The 19,950-nt window shown below is 32.9% G+C and overlaps 1 protein-coding gene across 2 annotated transcripts; it reads left to right on the forward strand.

Annotated features, from left to right (window-relative positions):
• The first annotated feature begins 2,394 nt into the window (after positions 1-2,394).
• LOC137926199 (acyl-CoA Delta(11) desaturase-like) lies at positions 2,395-8,662 on the forward strand. 2 transcript variants are annotated; one of them, XM_068769768.1, is made up of 4 exons: positions 2,395-2,484; positions 3,128-3,354; positions 5,402-5,738; positions 8,122-8,662. In XM_068769768.1, exons 2-4 carry the CDS (start codon positions 3,162-3,164, stop codon positions 8,558-8,560), a joined length of 969 nt encoding a protein of 322 aa, XP_068625869.1. In that variant the 5' UTR covers positions 2,395-2,484; positions 3,128-3,161; the 3' UTR covers positions 8,561-8,662. The 2 variants fall into 2 exon arrangements, with proteins under 2 accessions (XP_068625869.1, XP_068625870.1); XM_068769769.1 differs by lacking the exon at positions 2,395-2,484 and having other exon boundaries at positions 3,114-3,354.
• The last annotated feature ends 11,288 nt before the right edge of the window (positions 8,663-19,950 follow it).

The raw sequence follows: 19,950 nt of genomic DNA on the forward strand, positions 1-19,950 counted from the left end.
GAGGGTCATCTTATTTGAGTTGTATCCCTTACTACCGAGAATTATTACCACTTTTGTAAAGTTTGAAGCCCACTCTGTAACACTGTCTGTATCGTTTTTCTTTTGCATTTAGCGTTCGGACATAATCGTAGAAGCGCGTGGGACTATTTACTCTCCCGTTGATCCAATATACATGTATATACGTGTGTGTGTAACATTACATATAATATATGAGTGTATATATATATAGATGTGTGTGTATATATGTATGTATATATATGTATATATACCTACCCATACCGCGTTATCTCTACCAGCTTGTGATGCTGGCTGATATAGATTTAAAAGATTTATTCAAACTTAATTAAGTATCCAGAGATGAAACTATCAACAAAATAAAGACGATAGCTATTCTAAACATTGATTAAATATAATGTTTATTTAAAAAACCGGAGAAGAATTAGAAAGTAAATAATAGATAGAAGTTCGCAATAGTACAGACCACTAGTGGTGGATAAAACAGGATATTTTCCCAGACGTCCATTGCATAGGTCAAGCAATGTTTACCCACACATCTTAATTCTAGTAGGCTTTACCACGCATTATGGAGTCGTTGATAATTTTAACGTTGTAAGTAGTAAGCTACCACCGACTGTGGAACTCTGATCTAAGAGCCAACGGGAAACTAGGCAGTTGATCTTTTTAAATTTAATTTGTGGAGAAACATCCTGTACCTGACATGCACCAAAGCTGATAAAAAGTTTCTATTAGTTAAGGCACATACATAGATAACCTCAAGGACGATATATATATATATCCTACCCACACCGTGCTATCTCTACCGGCTTGTGGTCACCGCTCTCGACCTCAAAGGCTATAGCTCGCATTAAGCATGCCCACAGCCTTCAGATGAACAATTTTAGGTTATCTTCATTCTTCTACGGACCTCCTTATTTAGGGTTCGATCTCCTAGTGAAATTCCGAGCATAGCCCTCTCCATTGCTCTTTTATGGACCTCGAGGCTTCTGTTGAGGTCCATCGTAAGTGACCACGTCTCGGAATCGTATGTCATCACCGGCAACACATTTGTCAAAGATCTTCATCATACGGTATTTTGGACGAATAAAGATTTCGGAGCTTATATATATATAAAGTGCACCGCCCGCCAGCCCGCTGATAAATGCGTATGCGGCAAACAATACGAATCACACAACTGCCACCGCCAAATCACTCAACAAGTGTTTCACCCCTCCACGGGACATCTACAAGAGCTATGTCACACCGATTAGTGCCAAAAACAGAGCGCACCTGTTGCTGCATGCGCATTTATCGGCGAGCTGGCGGGCAGTGCACTTTGTTGCACGACTACCACTGCATGTGCGGAAGTGGCTACATATTGGTGTTTTTCTTACTTAAAATGACTTCATCAAATAAAGTACACGTTGAGAATAATGTAATTTATAGACAGTTTAAAATTCAATTAAAAATATATACAATTTTATCCGGTCTGCTTTTATTAAACTTCGTGTCCCCAGTGTGTAACTACCCTAACGTTTGCTTTTACGTCAGCCGTAAAACTTAGTGAGGACATGCCCTTATCCGTCAGTTACACTGCCAACGACGCTTTGCTTTCAGGCTAATCTGTTGATGTATTTAGTATGATCCACCCTACGTGTGTAAAGAAAAGGCTAAATAACTTATAAAGTTTTAGGAATCTCGTTATGTTGTTTTTCATATTTCGTAGCAGATTGGAGATGGTAAAATATATTTCGAATTTAGAACACCTGATTATTCATATTTATACTATTTAAGATAAACGCAAGCTCTACCAAAAGGAATATCACTCTATTTCGGAGTATTTTCATGTTAGAGATGTTAATAAATAATTATTTTTAAAAATTCATTAATGTTTGTAATGATCTCAGTAGACTTCCACATATATATATATATATATATATATATATATATATATATATATATAAAGAGAGAAAGAGAGCCTTTGAGATCTACAGAGAGTACTAATACACATGATACATGTAATAAAAAATGTTGTTTTTGTTTTTAACAATCGTTATAGAAGTTGGTGAAATTGACAATGTTTCAACCATATATATATGTAACATTAGATATATAATTATCAGCCGTAACTTGAGAGAGTCTTAAAGGAAAATTTTTAATAAACAACATGTAGTCATTGTGTTTTAACATTTTAAATTTGAAGCATTTTACTTTAACGAATTTTCTTTATATTATTTTAATAATATTTAATATAAATTGAGATATTTCGTAACTAACAATCCGATATAAGCAAAGTTAGTTTGATTATTCACTATTCGGTGCTAATCGACAATTCGATGTTAAAAATGGACAAGGCGTGTCGGCTATATTTTAATCAATTACATACATTGTAATTACAATACATTAATATGTATATAAAAATCTATAATTTTTTTATAAATGTTTCTCTGTTAGTTAAGTGTAGCGGAACAAAGCGGTTGTCGATTGGTGAGTTTTTTTTACTTATTTATTTCAAACGTATTAATAAAGTATATAACAACATATTATATATATATACATATATATATATACATATGTATATATACATTTGATACGAGTCTAATGCTTTCGTAACCACACGATATCTCCATCTAAAAATGTTCATACCCAAAATTATTGTTCTCCTACAGTATCCTTGGAAAGCCCCCCCCCTCTTTTGAATTTTGTTAACATTTAACTTCTATGGGAATGTTTAGAGATAGAATATTGCACAAAAATGTTGAAATGGTGGCTCGCTCTCCCTTTCTCTCTCTATATATACATATATATATATATATATGTTTACCATTGCGAATATCTACACCTTACACCTGTGCCTCTACACTTCGATTTGTTTTCTCAATTCTTCTACGGAATTGTATCATAAATTAGATTTTTCATGTAGTTTAATGTAAAAAAATTTACATTTCATAAAAATTCACGTTACTTTTCATCACAGTATTATATCACATTTTAAATTATCATTTAATTATTTATCTATATATTTAAAAGCAATCTGCAATAACAAATGTTATAAAGTTAGAATTAAACATCCTGTAGTTTTAAATGAATAACATTCTATATAAAAATCACTGCAGTGATTTTTCCACAGTATTCCTGAGCGACATCCTGTGTATGGAAACACAATGACACCTAACCCGGCGTCGACAACCCTGGAAGACTTTCACACCGAAGTCAAGGACATTAAGATAAGTGAGAAGAATGAAAAAATAGAGTTGGTATACACGAATGTGTTTATATACACGTTTTACCACATCAGCGCATTGTATGGTCTCTACCTCGGTTTTACTTCGGTGAAATGGCAGACAATTGGGTTTGGTAAGCGAATAATATCCTTATTACAACGACATAAAGTTCAATTTGTATCAAAACAATAATAAGCTACAGTTACATTTAACAAGTAAGTCCACGCAACGACCTTCTAGAAAGTTCTACACCACACTAGAACAGTTTTTACCAAATTAAACTCTTTCTAGACATAAAATAGTCAAATTAAAATTCATAATATATGGGCATTTGTACGTATTTTAAAATCGTCAGTTATTTTTTACAATATATAATTATTTAGTCTATCCGTGAGTAAGCTAGTACTAGTTCGGAACGCTGATCTAATAAAAGCAACTAGAAAGTCAACTGCTGCACTTTTGAAATGATATTTAACAATGTTTGATTTACATATTACCATATAAGTCATGTAAATGAGCCAATAAATCAAGTTCCACACATTTATATCAATTAAAAACTTTTGAGTGATATAATAAGATTTATTTAATAATAAATTAAACATTTGTATGTACTTTTGAAACATTGATTATTTGTAACATTATAAACAGCAAGCTGCCGCTGGCTAGCGCTGCTCTAACAGACGGACAGAAACTCAACAGTTGCTGTTTTAAATGAAATTTAATAATATTAAATATGTACATTATAATATCAACTATGTAAATGAGTCAACAAACCAAGTTCCACAAACATATATCAACTAAAAATTCTTCAATACATAGATTTATTTAATAATACACTTTTTATTTTAATTTCGTCTAATATATCTGAAATATAAATGATTTGTTAAATTTTTTAAAAAAGTAATGTAGACTTTACAAGTTTTTTAAACTAGTATTTATTGCGTTTGTCAATATTTAGATGTATTTAAATTAGGCGTATATATAATATGTTGTTAAATATATACTTAAAATCAACCGTTAAAATACTAATTTATTTAAAAACAAATATCTGTAAATCTCTAGATTTTATGTTACATATGTAGCACCGTATAGATATTTTTACTAATATACATATAATTTTTATGATTGTGGTATTTTCTCGTAATAGAATTTTATACTGTACGGGAGCCTTATTAATGTCAGTTTATTAAAAGTAAAAAATTTATTCAACAGTGGAACTTTTAAAACTCTTATTGATCTTCAACTATCTTTTTATTTTATTAATCTAATTTATTTTTGACTCTAATCTGCCTAATTTGTTATATTTGTGGACAAGAAGTAGGAGGAAAGTCCACAACAACACATCTTTTAATAAAGTTTAACACAGATGTATACATATACACTTTATATATAGCCTGAATAAAATCAAAACAATCAGGCAACATCACTGCCAAGGATTCTTGTAATTTAAATAATCCTATATTTAATAATAAGGCTTTTATGTCAATTTACTTTTGATATGAATTTTAAATTTTGCAAATCGTAGTCTAATAATGTTTTGAGGAATTTTTTTAAAAAAACCTAATTCCATTTATAAATAAACAGTTCAAACTTTTTTTAAAAAAATAATTAAACGCAATTATATATTTATTAAGTCAATTTGTCGAGAAGTTTTGCACTGAGACATAAGTAGTTCAAAAAGCTCTGATTTCTAATGCAAATATATTTTAAATATTTAATGGAATCAGGCGTTACCTTCCGGAAGTCCATCCTAAGTAAGAAAAGGACCAATATTTAGCCACTTCCGCACATGCAGTGGTAGTCGTGCAACAAAGTGCACCGCCCGCCAGCCCGCTGATAAATGCGTATGCGGCAAACAATGCGAATTACATAACTGCCACCTTTAATTCACTCAACACGTGTTTCACCCCTCCACGGGGCATCTTCAGGAGTTATGTTACACCGATTAGTGTCACTCGGTTGGCGCATTTATCAGCGGGTTGGCGGGCGGTGCACTTTGTTGCACGACTACCACTGCATGTTCGGAAGTGGCTAAATATTGGTCCTTTTCTTAAATATATTTTAAATATCCGCAGCTTTAAACATCGATCCATAGGACATAATTATGTTGATATAACTAATATATATTGTGTTACTTTTATACAATGATAATTTCAACAATTTACATTTTATATCTTCAGGTGTCATTATGTGGATGCTCTCTGTTCTTGGTACGACAATTGGATCACATAGGCTTTGGACACATCGCAGTTTCAAAGCGAAGCTACCTCTGCAGATAATTCTTATGATCTGTACTTCAATAGCCTGCCAACTTACAAGTTACAATTGGGTCAGAGACCATAGGATGCACCATAAATATTCGGACACCAACGCCGATCCGCACAACGCTAAACGCGGTTTTATATTCTCTCATATCGGCTGGTTACTCTGCAAGAAGCATTCAGAGGTAAAACGGCTGGGCCACACAGTTTATATGGACGATGTACACAATAATCCAGTGCTTATGTTCCAGAAGAAGTAAGTATAAAAACTTAAATGCTTATATTTATTGTGACATCCGATACACGCTCATTTAACACGTTCACTGCGGGCCCAATTTTGAAGAACTTTCAGCTGATGCGGCTGAGGTCGAATCAGCCTCAAGCTGAACTTCCTAGTATTGCGGTTGAGGCCTTTTCTGCCTCATGTTTCGGTTGAATGTAAACAGCCGCCGCACTAGAGAGAAAACACGAGTTTTACGCGCCGCACCAGTGCAAAGTTTACCATGAGGCTGAATCGACCTCAAGCCGCAGTGAACGTGTTAACAACCTCTCTTAAAACAAGTCATGTTACTGATATCTGCAGAGTTTATACTACCTAGTTGCCAATTGTCCTACATTAGGACTATGATACGATTCTGATCTTCTACTAGAAAAAAAGATAAAGACGCCATCACTGATAATCGAGTGACGAAGACAGATTTGCGTTTCTTTAATATCGCAAAACCATAAGGCCGGGTGTGACATTAAAAGGAATAGTAAAAATAATAAACAAAATATAAACTAATATACATATGTTAAAAATTGTTTAATTGTAAAAGTGAATAAGTATTTTCATAAAAAGACTTTATATTACAGAAATAACCATCTTCTTGTACTCCAGTAAAAACAATAAAGAATACATAATATATCAAATCGATATACATACAGGTTGATTTAAAATAGATATAAATGTTTTATATTGACAAATGTGTTATATATTCACTTATAAATCTTTTACACATGTTTCGGATCATCCTGTAGTAAATAGTTAGTCGTTATAAAGCGGATAAATCTGAGTCTTTAAACTATGGTCTATTTGTTATTTATGTCTGTTGTGTGTATAGCCTTTTTTACATAACTCTATCACATCTATATCATCAAATCTACCTTCGTTCATTCTCCTTTTATTATATATTTTAATAAAAGAGTGAGAATACCGACATACGTTCAAAAAGAAGATTCTAGATCTGGTAGCGGAAGAATATTAATAACTGTCTAATAGAGAATTATTTATATAGCATACTAGCTGATCCCGCGAACGTTGTTTTGCAAAAAAAATATTTTTAATTTTCAATTTAAAAATAAGGGTTGATCGTAGAGGGGTGAAAATTTAGGGTTTTGTATGTTGTATCATAAAAAAATAAAAACAAAAAGTTTCGTCAAAAAAATAAAAATTTAGGGGTGAACAACCCTTATCACTTAAGGGTATGAAAAATAGATAGTAGCCGATTCTCAGACCTACTAAATACGCATATAAAATTTGGTAAAAATCGGTCAAGCCGTTTCAGAGGAGTTCAAGTTCGAACACCGTGACACGAGAATTTTATATATTAGATAAAATTAAGTTGGTTTATGTCAAACATTGTAATGTGTAGCCTCTCTTTTCTTCTTGTCCTCTTCTATTCTGAATTTAAAATAGATTCCGCTTCCTGCATCGAAGACAGGACACACCTCACTAGCCCTCGTCGGGCACGATGCACAGAACAGTCATTATACTTATACTCATGACTGGGCGGCCCCGCCCGCCTAGCCCGCGTTCAAGCGAGGGCGGTTGGAGAAGCCTGTGTCGTTTCCGAGTAGTCCTCGCTTCGCACAACTTACACTACACCTCATTCACTACACTATACACCTACACAGATATTGTCCCTTTTCTTGTGACTTCGTTGTAACTGGAGTACGATCACAAAGTGTAAATTTTCATTCCGCGGACCTCCTGTTTACGCGGACTGAATTTCGATGAAGCTGCACAAAGTCTAAATCGGCTAGTAGCACAAATTGCAATTCGTCAAATGCAATTCAATACTTCAATTTTTTTTTGTTGACAAATAAGGTAGCGTTTATGAAGTTTAAAGTAATAAGTAAATATAAAGTTCAATATAATTTTATTTTTAATTTACACGATAATCCTGGTGTCTGATCATAACCATATTCAGAGCTGGTGCAGTGTTTTAAGTCTGCCAAACTAGAAATGTTATTAGGAAACTTTTGTCAGTTTTCTTTACACTGTATTAATAGTTCGATTTTTCTTTTTATTATTTTATAGGGCTCTAAAAATTTTGAATGTAATATAATGAGTCAATGTAATATTACGAGAAATTAAACGAAAGGATTGTTACGCCGAAGAATAAATTAAAGCCTTAACAATCCCATATATATATGTTGTAATTAACATATATTATTATATCCTCCTGTTTAAGTACGCTTGTAAAAGTAATTATACATGTAATTAAAATAATTATGACATTTATAAAAATAGCATATGTTGTTTATTAATTTATATATATATTTGGAGACATATTTACAAATGATCTCTTCACCAATTAAGTTAGACAGGTATAGAATAAGTAAATGTACTTATAAGAACTTAAATATATTTTCAGGTACGCAATACCTTTAATGGGTACACTGTGCTTCATAATACCAGTTATTATACCAATGTACTTCTGGAACGAAACCTTCAACAACGCATTCCACTTCAATATATCTAGATTTGTCCTCGCAATTCACTCTATCTGCTCAATAAATAGCTTCGCCCATATGTTCGGCAGTAAACCGTATGATAAGAATCTAGAACCTGTTGAAAACATGGGCGTGAGCTTTGTGACACTTGGAGAAGGATTTCACAATTACCATCACACTTTCCCATGGGATTATAAAGCCGGTGAGTTTGGTGACAATTGGCTGAACCTAAGTTCGTCCATCATCGATTTCTTCGCTTGGATAGGATGGGCGTACGACCTTAAACACGCTTCGAAAGAGATGATCAACTCAAGGGCCGCTAGGACAGGTGATGGTAACCATATGAAAGCTGGTGAATAAAGTTGAATAATTTTTTATCTGTGATTACATTTACTTTGTACATGTTTAACATTGTAAATTTATACGTATAAAAAATTATTTTTTGGATACGTTTAAAAATGAATAAAGTGTTTATGTATTAAAAGTTTTTATTATTTAAATTGAAATGAACCATTGTAGGTGTTGATTCAGTCTATAGACTAAGATGTATAAGATACGCATACGCATTTATCAGCGGGCTGACGGGCGGTGCATTTTGTTGCACGACTACCACTGCATGTGCGGAAGTGGCTAAATATTGGTCCATTTCTTACTTAGGATGGACTTCGGCAAGGTAATGCCTGATTCCATTAAATATTATCGCCATTGTAAGGAAGGTTGGCGATCACTGGAATTAAAACCATGTCAATACCCCATGAGATATCCCCTAGATTTGTTTTACTAAAGAGATATGACATCTTAATATTCAAAAGTTTTAAGTTGATCGAATGTGGAACTCTGTTTTTGTTGATTTATTTGCAAAGTTGATGGGCGGCTCTTCTCGTATAGTTTCAGACTAAGTACATTGATATATTAGAGAATTGAATTTTATAATTCCATTTATTTATATATAAAAAATACACCGTTTATGTCAGGCGTGAGTAACCTTTTTACTCAACTGGTCAGTTTTAATTTTAATTTTGCGGTTCATACATAAAATTACACACACTATAATTAACAAAACTAATTTTTATTTAACATTAGAATTTTAAAAAAAGGTATAGATATCAGGTAAAAATTTGAAAATCAAAATTTAAATACCAACAAGAAAAATGAAATTATTTGAAATATGTATGTAATAATAAGTTCGACAATGTTTTTCGATGTAAACTGATTAAAATAAGTTGGAATTGAGAGGAAAAAGCCTTATTGGATTGTCATTTTAATTGTTTCGATATAGCATGTACTACCATTTTATCATAATTAATTTTATAACAATATTTTGATGAGAGACAATTGATAAAATAATAAAAATTTTAGAAAAACCTAGCAGGCCGCGTGTTAGTCATCCCTGGTGTAAATATATTTTCTTTCTTTCTTTTATTTTCCTTCTGTCTTTTCTGTCTTTTAGTGTACATTACACTGTAAATACGTAATAAAACAATTAAATATTCACATATTCAGTATAACACGATAGCTACTCGTTGTTTTTTAACATTTCAATTTCAGATTCTAATTTACAATGATCAAAAGGGTAATGTAGTATTTTTTATTCTATTTATCGAATAATATTTGTTTAACATTGTACATACATCATGTATTTTAAATTTTTAAATCAATAGATTAATTTATATTTAAATGTGCAAATGAATTGCGCGTGTTAAGTTTTTAATATTGTTGAATTTTCTAGAATCTCGTCAACAATGATAGACGTATATTTTAATAAATAATAATGTCCCGTGTTATTAACAAGGCAATAGTATCCTTTGAGGTTCGACTTTCTCTTGCCTCTCTCTCTAACAACGAGTTCATGGAGGCTTCGCTGAAACTCAGCTGTCTGAGCCAAGGCTGCTCCGGAATCTTCGTTACCGTAAAAGAGTTCTTAGGCGGGGCATTCAAACCTACCGCCTAGAACGCGCGGAATACCTGTTAATATACTGCGATGTTTGAAAGGTATGCTAAAAATATTAGGGATAAAAGATATTGCGAGATAATACAGAAGAATAATAAAAGTGCTTAAGAATAAAAAAAGAACGTAAAATAAAAAGGTAAATGTAATAATATTTAATTGAACCTATGCCATATGTAGGTCGCCAACAAAGGGCGCTTTTTAATAAAAAAAAAATTGCGAAATCTGCAAATGCCATTTGGCCAGTAAGGTGCAAAAAATATTGCATCATATAACATGAAGGTTAAAACAAATACTATGACATATTTTTATGTTTATCATCTGACGTCAGAACAACGAGAAGTAAGCACGTTGTTGGTCTACCAAAAGAGGGATTTCCCCCGTCGTGTGTATCGGCTCGGCATACAACCTTTCAGCCCGAACAGCCTTCGGTTGGTCAAATATATGCCTCGTCTACTTCAAATTATACATTGCCCAGTGAGTACTGTTGAATTTTATAAGGCCTATCATATATCGTCCATATGTCATCATCACCGATGATGAAAGACACTTGTAAAAGACATTTTCATTTATATATGTAGAGAGAGAGAGAGGGAGGGAATGGTATATATATATATATATATATATATATATATATATATATATATATACATACATACATATTATATAGAGAAAAGTTTTATTATGAAAAAAACTTTTCAATACGCTATCGATACATATATATGAGAAGTTGTAGCCCAGTGGAAGAGCACTCGGACTTATGAACGTATGTCGCGGGTTCAATTCCCGTGATATAAACATATATAATTCTCACTATGTGTACTAATTATATGCAAGTTTCCAGAGAATGGGCACCAGCGTTCCCGTGCACCACAATAGCGCATTATAATCGCCAACCAACAACCCAAACATGGCTATTATGGTATATCTCACATATATAACTAGGCCTATGTCTATAGGTTGAAATAACATATATTATATATGGTACGTATTGAACAAACTACGCAGTGTAACATACACGTGTTTTTAACAATAAAAGGTCAAGATCAACTATATTAAATAAGCATTACATATGACGCAGGTTGTACATTAAAAAACGCCACGTGACTAAGCCATGTATAGGTGACGTGACTATTTTAGACCTACCAATTGTTATTTTTTTAAATTAAAAAGCCAATAAAATAAAATAAAATATGAAACCGTTTCTAATTTTGTTTTATTTTACACAGACCACAATATTCGCTTAAAATTGTATATGATATAGTATATGGTATAGTGTAAGTAATTTATATATATATATACATATATATAGGAGATGATTTAAAAAAACACTGTTGCGTTTTTGCGTCCCCTTCGCCTCCCTTAAGGAATACATCGACTTGCCAGTCCCACTGTATATATTTATATTTTATACATATAAGGTTCTGTCCAAAAAACAAGATAGGGTAGCAAAAGGATCTAGGAATAAAAATCCCTGTTCCCACTTAAATATGAGTGGAAGAACAGGTCCCAATAACGAGGGCTATATAAAATACATATAGAGAGTCAGCAAAAATAATGTTGTACGATGGTTTAATATCATCAGGTACAATGTAAAAACTATGTTTTGTAACTAACAACGAAATACATACAATTCAATGCAACAGTGATCAAAGGCTTTCCGCTAGCTTCTTTATTACGTGATAATATGGTCAATCAACTAAAACTCACGTCGACATGAGACATCTTATTGTAATGTTACAGATTGTAGATGATAAAGAATCAAAATTATGTTTTTAAAACGGTTTTATTTAGTTCGACCCGTGCGGAATTTATTTGTTTATTCATTTGAGTCAAAATTAGAAATTGAAATTTAAGCACCTTCCCGTTGTCAGACTGATCGGAAATTTGGTACACACATTTAATTTAGATGAAAATACAATATAATAAAATCAATAACATTATAAATCTAAGATGGCCGCCGATACAAAATGGTGGATTACATATTTTTCCTTAACCCCCTCAATATGGGTATCAAATGAAAGGGCTACACTAGTAAAACACGATGATTATGTCAAAATTTAAAATTCAAGATGGACGCCGTTCCAATATGGCGGACTAGGTACATATTTTTCCACAACCACCACAATATGGGTATCAAATAAAACCGTTTAACTTAAAAGTTTTTTAATCTATTTTTTTTCGTAAAAATCGAATAACACCGTTTAAGCTTTAGGACACCCACAGCTGGACATAGGCTCTACCTATACCCAACCGATTGAAAGCCTGTATTATCAACTACCTCACAAAGGTTGTCTGTCTATCTTGTTTGCGTATTAGAATCTACCAAATATATTTTTATGGCACAGTTTATTGGAAACCCTTCACCTCCATCTTTGGAGGTATAGTGTATTTTTTACAGTTTAATAATTTTTTAAGACATTTGTTGTTTTATTTATTTTATCTCTTCCTTCTATATCTTCTATCTCAGTATTTTTTTATACTCTTATCATTGTCTTCCAAACATCTTTATCTCTATTCTCCAGTTTTTTTTCATTATCACAGTTACAGCTTTCTCTTATTATAATTTATTTGGTATTATTATAATATAAATATATTATTCGAATTATTTATCTCATTCTTTATATTTTAATTTAATTTTAATGTCTCTTACATTGTTTTATATTTTTTTACTGTAGCTCGATTTTATTTATTCTTTTTTATAACCTCTTAATAGGGCTGCAGCATCTGAGATATGTATGGATACGTTTTTTTCTATTAAATATTATAAATAATCAAAAATAAAACTTTTGTCATAAAGTAAATGCTCTGTCAATTTTTACCAGATTCATTTTAAGGAATGCTCCGTCCTCGTTTCTGTATAGCACGACTAAGAAGTCAATCCACTACCACCTTTACACTGTGTCAATGAAAGCGTACCAAACTTTTGGACTCAAAGTTTCTTATTCGCACATCCCGTGTATGGAACGATCTCCCAGATTATTTCCTGAAAATTGTAACTCAAGTTTCTTCAGGGTGAGAGTGAAAAACCTACTGAACCTGCTTCCTACGTGTTAAATATTTGAACAATAAATAATGTTGCAAAATAAAATAGTAAGGAAACCTAGAATGTAGTGGTTGAGGATGGATGTATGACTAATGGAATGAAAGAGAAAGACTGGGAAAATTATAGAATGAAAGAAACAGTATGACAGATAAGATGATATATGAAAGAGAAGAATGATAATAATAATAAAAAAAAAAAATAAATTACTAGAATTAAAAACGAGATAGGGGAACGAGAGGTCCCCAACAGCGGGGACCATTTAAAAAAAAAAAACCTGCTTCCTTTCATCTCTGACAATATCATCGCCTTTTAGCCGAGCTCGTTTCTAAACACGGAAATATTGTAAAAAAAAACAACAGACATCAACGTCGCAATAATTCATCAATAAATATATTTCCTTTGATTTTCATTTCAACTCATCGATCCGTATAAAGTCGAAGACAATAATGATAACAGGATATCAATAGCCTAGCGGAAATTAATCTTTTGTTATCGACATTCATTTATATTTACATTGCGTCGAATTTTCTAATAGATCAAGATTGTTAGGTCGTATATACGTCGTATTTTTCCACGGGTTCGTAGTTTAATTGAGTAAAAAATTAAACATGTATGTATATATACATACATGTTTAATATTTTACTATATATAATATTTTATTTATATTATATTATATATATAATAACAAACAATTTCTAAAGTTATGATATTTATGATAATCTTGTTTATGTGCATAGAAATAACGATGTACGCATGGTCAACAAAAGAAATACAGATAAACATGTTATATATGTATATATATAAATATCTATGTATGTGTATGCGGGTTTGTGTATATTTATATGTGCATAAGAATAAAGAATAAGCAACATTAACTTAAAGTCAAAAAGAGACGAAATCCATACAGTGTTGAAAAAGGAGTTTTTTTTTAATTAGAGATTGAAGACCGAATTTAAGTAAGCATTGAAGATGATTGGGTCAAAGACCCCCGTTATTTTTATATGTAGGCCGGTAGGCAGTCGTGGCTACAATTAAAAAATAAGATATTGATTTATTAATGCATAATAAAGCCTGTTTGGACATATGGCTTACAACTCTGGTGGTCAGCAAGCCACTCCAACTTCTTCTGCACTTTCAAAACAACGCCCTGAAATCCTTAGCTCTCTACGAACTGATTGAAAAACCCTGTAAAGCCTCTAATAAAAGATTGCAATATCATAAGGTTTTTTATCAAGGTTTGAACACAGACAAGATTATTCCGTTAAAAAATGTCATGATTAGTTTCAATCTGAACTAAAATTATATCGTTGAATGAGATGCAGCATCATAGGAAGTTGTTAATCAAAACAAACAATCTCACCATCAAATTAAATTAAATCTTATCTTTCCATCTTCCTTTCATCACCTCCCTTCATTTTCACTCTTATATCACAATTAAAATCACAGGTATATTGTATCATAGTATTGATTTACATATAATTTATTTAAAGGGTCAAAGCTATTAACCTATTATAATTTATTTTCGTATACTTTATTTCAGGAACTAAAATGGGTCATTGAAATCAAAAGGGTCATCGAGTCAGGGTTTACCTAAGCCATATATATCACCAAAGGGTCAGCTTCGTTGTACAATCTTAATACAGTGATATTATCATTTTGGAAACGATATTTTTTTTGTTTAATTTCGTTCCAAAACCTACATCTTCATTTACATAATAAAGTAAATAAATTAGACACAATTAATATAATTTCACATTAAGCTTATTTATTTTTACTTTTACAATTTACATTCATATTTATATATTAAAAATAATTGTAAGTGTAATTCACATTGTTTAACTTTGTTGCACTTTGTTGCACGACTACTGCTGCATAGCGGAAGTAGCTATATATTAATCCCTTTCTTATTTAGGATGGACTTCCGCAAAGTAACGCCTGAATCTATTAGATAAAAAATAAATAGCTACAAATAAATGTTCGTATTTCTGTTTGTAATTTCTTTTATATTTAAACTCTTCTAGTATATTGTTTAGTAAGGCGGATATAATATAGGTTGTTGTTTGCATTACGAAATAGTTAAAGAAAATTTATTAGCAGTTCATCGCGAGTAATATTTCTTGTGCGTATTTTATGGGCAATTAGCCTTTGTACATTATCACTATTGTTCTATCAGCCAGTCATTCAACATCTTTATCACAGTGATCATTTGAAATATATCATCACTTCTGGCGTTAAAATCAGGGAGGAGACAATAGCCTCCCTGATAGGCGGAAAGGAAACTAGGGAAGAATTCCTCTCATGCTGCAAGAAAATAATTAAAAAAGTTATACAAAAAAATAAAAATTTAAATAGACAATAAGAAAAAAGATGATATAATGTAACTCAAATGTGATATAAAGTGTGATGAAAAATGTAAAAGAAAGAAAAACGATAAAATGTAACAAGTAATGAGGGAGAAATGAAAGCACACAGAGCAAAAGTGAAAGAAAGCAGAATTGTGGCATAAAAGAATAGGATGAAAGATTATGTGAAGAATGAGAGTAGAGAATGGAAATAAAAAAATTATGTGAAAAAAAAATTAAATTGCCAATAAAGACCCTGTCCCACCTAAGATAGGGGTACGAGAGGCCTAATAGCGGGGCCATAAAAAATATATCATCACTTCACCAGCACATCGGCATAGGTCACCCCTATAGATTTTCAACAGGACGGAAGCGGCCAACATTCGTTTTTCTTACTTCAAGACCGTATTTCCAACTTGTGGACATTTAATTTATCACTCGTATTCAAGTGCTTATTGAAGTTATTACTTAATTGTAAGTATTATACAGTCTCTCTACGAATCGCCTTCTTGTTTTCAGCTGATAAACGCGCACTGTAACACAATAATAATAAAGCCCTTTATTCCGAAATTAGTATTTACAAAATAATCTATTGCTACACATTTTAAAACTAAATTTACTTTTAAAGTATGTGTCTAATTTCAGTGTGCCTGTTGGCAAAGGCCTCCTCCAAAAACTTCCATTGACTTCTGTCGTTTGCAACCCTTCTCCATTTTACACCCGCAGTCAGTTTTAAATCATCTTCCCATCTTATTTTTTGTCTTCCTCGACTTCTTTTTCCGTCTCTCGGGTACCATTCTATTATGGCCTTGCTCCATTTCCCATTCTTGTCACGAATCATGTGACCGGTCCATCGCCACTCTGGTCTATTCTTTTTAACACGTTCACTGCGGGCCCAATTTTGAAGAACTTTCAGCTGGTGCGGCTGAGGTCGAATCAGCCTCAAGCTGAACTTCCTAGTAGTGCGGTTGAGGCCTTTTCTGCCTCATGTTTCGGTTGAGTGTAAACAGCCGCCGCACTAGAGAGAAAACACGAGTTATACGCGCCGCACCAGTGCAAAGTCTACCATGAGGCTGAATAGGCCTCAAGCCGCAGTGAACGTGTTAATATATCCGTCAGTTTAGTTTTCGATCTTACAACACATTGGCACATGTAACACATAGGCCTAACTCAAAGATTTCCACGAGGACAGGTTCTGCGTTTTCCGTATTCAATGATATCTCGCGACTGTAACTGCTCATGGTTGCACGAGCGATATGTCACGTCTACTGCCACTTTAAATGAGCAATCCTTCGAGCTACGCCAGTGATTTTGGTTCTTTTGCAGATCATCTCATTTATGATTCGATCTCCCAGCGAATCTCCGCCCATAGCCTCTCCATCTCCTTCCATTTCTTTCTGGGTGACTGAACCTTCATATGAGTCCCGTGGGAGATGATCGCATCTCGGATCTATACGTCATCACCAGCTACACAATAGTCGAAGACCTTCGTCTTTGTAGCAATATTTTGGACAGGAAGCGGTTTCGGAACTTCCTGAACGCTGCCTATATGAGCCATAGAGAAAGATCTTCCAAATATAAGCTCAAGTAGCAGTAACATGGATCCTAGTCGCTACATTTAGCGATTATTTGAACTCAAACTCTATATTTATTCACACTATTACTATTCATTCGTTTCAGCCCAATACCACTGAAAAGCATAGGCATTCCATAAAGATATCTATGGTGGGATATATATCATAATCACCACGCTAGGTAGGCAGGTTGAACGCAGTGCGGTATTATGGTGTATAGAACTCTGATGTTCATATTCCGGAAATTTATTTATGACCAATGACAATCCTATATAATTAATGTGTGAAATATGAATTGTATAAGGTTGTATCAATGAATTTAATGCGCACTAATGCTCACAGTAAAACGAAGGAAAATCGCTTACTTGGGACACGTTCTTCGACACCAACGATACAATCTCCTTCAACTTATCATGATGGGAAAGGTCGCTGGTAAAAGGAAGGTTGGTAGGAGAAAGAAGTCGTGGCTTCGTAACATTAGAGAGTGGACTGGAATCGCCAGCGCTGCTGAGCTATTACGCAGAACCAAAAATAAGGAAGAGAGCAGGAAGCTGATAGCCAACCTCCACTAGTTGGAGAGGCACTTCAAGAAGAAGCAGAATGAATTTAAACCTGCGACTACACAAAGAAAGCCTCCAGATAGACCTCTGCTCCTAAAGCTCACATCCAAATTTATATTGTCTATAGATGTTCGTGTGTTTGTGTATTACAAACATAGTAAATGACTTCATATAAGATCTTTCGCGTCTGGACTGTTTAGATTTTAATTTAAACATGGAATTTTACATTATTTATCATTTATTTCAATGACCCCAAGACGGGGCAGAGGGCGTCCACTGTACGTCGCCATCCCGAGTGGTCTTGAGCCTCGCGCTTTACTTCGCTCCGCGTCATTCATTTTTTTTAAATATTAATATCACTGGCCAATAAACAGTGACGAATTGTGAAAAAAAAATTTTGACGCGTGGCGTTTTAAAATTGAATATATGTGAGACTATATTAATTGACAGATGTTAGGGGAGTAAAGAAAGCTGGCCTTGTATCTGAATTTGAACGTGATATGATTACCTAAGTGTAAACTGCATTACAAAATACATTAAGTATATATATACTATATTATCATAACTTATTTTTAGATAGAGTAACCATACATTTTTCAATAGAATCATTTATTCCTATGTACCCAAGATGGGGCAGAGGGCGTCCACAGTACGTCGCCATCCCGAGAGGTCTTGAGCCTCGCGCTTTACTTCGCTCCGCGTCATTCCAACTGCCTTCACTTCTGCAGTGATCATCCGCCAGGTTTGCTTTAGGCATCCACGTCTTCACTTTCCTTGAGGAATTTTATATACTACTAGCTGATTCCGCAAACGTTGTTTTGCAAAAAATTAAAGTTTTTAATTAACAAATTAAAGATAAGGATTAATCGTAGAGGGGTGAAAATTTAAGGTTGTATGTATTTTTGTATGCTGTATCATAATAAAATAAAAACCAAAAAATTTGTATAAAAAATAAAATAAAAAATTTAGGGGTGGACCACCCTCATCACTTAGGGGTATGAAAAATAGATAGTAGCCGATTCTTAGACCTACTGAATACGGATATAAAATTTGGTAAAAATCGGTCAAGCCGTTTCAGAGGAGTTCAAGTTCGAACACCGTGACACGAGAATTTTATATATTAGATATAAGAATATATAGTGACATATATTTACTTCGTCTAATTTTCTCAATTCTGCAGCATTTTCCGGCCAGTTCGGTAGATTCCGGACGCATGTTGACGTCAAGTGATATACTACCTCTAGTGATGTATAATTTTTATAGAAAATAGCACTTATGCCTTTAAAATTAAAGTTAAAATTCCAATACCGGACAATTTTATTAGATAATTGATTTCCTTCACAAAGAGGTCCCACGTCGGAGTCTTTATAACGGAATAACTTAAGTGAATTAGAGATTAGTTACACTTAGATCCCACGACGGCTATCGTTTTCTTTTACTAGATATAAGATGGTATGCAACGAGAACCTTGTTTTTAGGTCATAATAAAATGAATAATTTATTTGAAAATAATCAATCCTTATTGTTGTCTTCAGATTCAAATATTCTTTAATTCACTTTCCACTAATTTCACATCGTATTTGGCACGGAGCGTATGAACTGCCTGATTTTCAGGAGAGAGTAGAGGATGGAAACATCGCTTCATTAATAGACGAAAGAGATAATCGCCAGACATTCCTGTAATACTGCAGAAAGGCAAAAGGTAAGTTAATGAAAGATAACAAAACAACAATCTTTTGAAGGGTAAATAAAATACCTATGATATAAAATAAGAGATTAGAAATAGAAAAAGAATTAAAAATAAAAAATAGTAAAAACTATAATCAGAATTGTTAAAAATACAGATAAACAAAATAGGAAAATAATAAAACGTAAAACAGCAGTCCTGGGGTAAATGGTGAAGAAAAAGATGTGACGCATGAAAGGTAAAGGAATAAAAGAGAAACGAGTGAGAGTTATAGAGACAGACAAGAGAATGAGGAAGTAATAAGAAAAGAAAGTGAATAAATTATGAAATAAAAGCTGTCCCTGTAAACCGAAGACAGGGGTTGTACTAGAGGTCTTAATAGATATCGTTATTGAGGCGTTTCGTACATTATGTTTCTTATTGAGTTTTATTTTGTTTTTATCTTTACCTTTTGTCCTTCTCAATATCTTTAAAGCATCTTCCTTTTATTCGTCACATAGTCTTTTATTTCTTTCCATGCTTTATTTCACTTTCTACTAATCAAATCAAGTTGATGCAGAGAATTATAGGCAGCTGTATAAATATTATAAAA

Source organism: Battus philenor, unplaced genomic scaffold (assembly GCF_028537555.1).
Source record: "Battus philenor isolate CCGP_79_NKW_IND1 unplaced genomic scaffold, ilBatPhil1.0.hap1 SCAF_29, whole genome shotgun sequence".
Classification (NCBI taxonomy): domain Eukaryota; kingdom Metazoa; phylum Arthropoda; class Insecta; order Lepidoptera; family Papilionidae; genus Battus; species Battus philenor.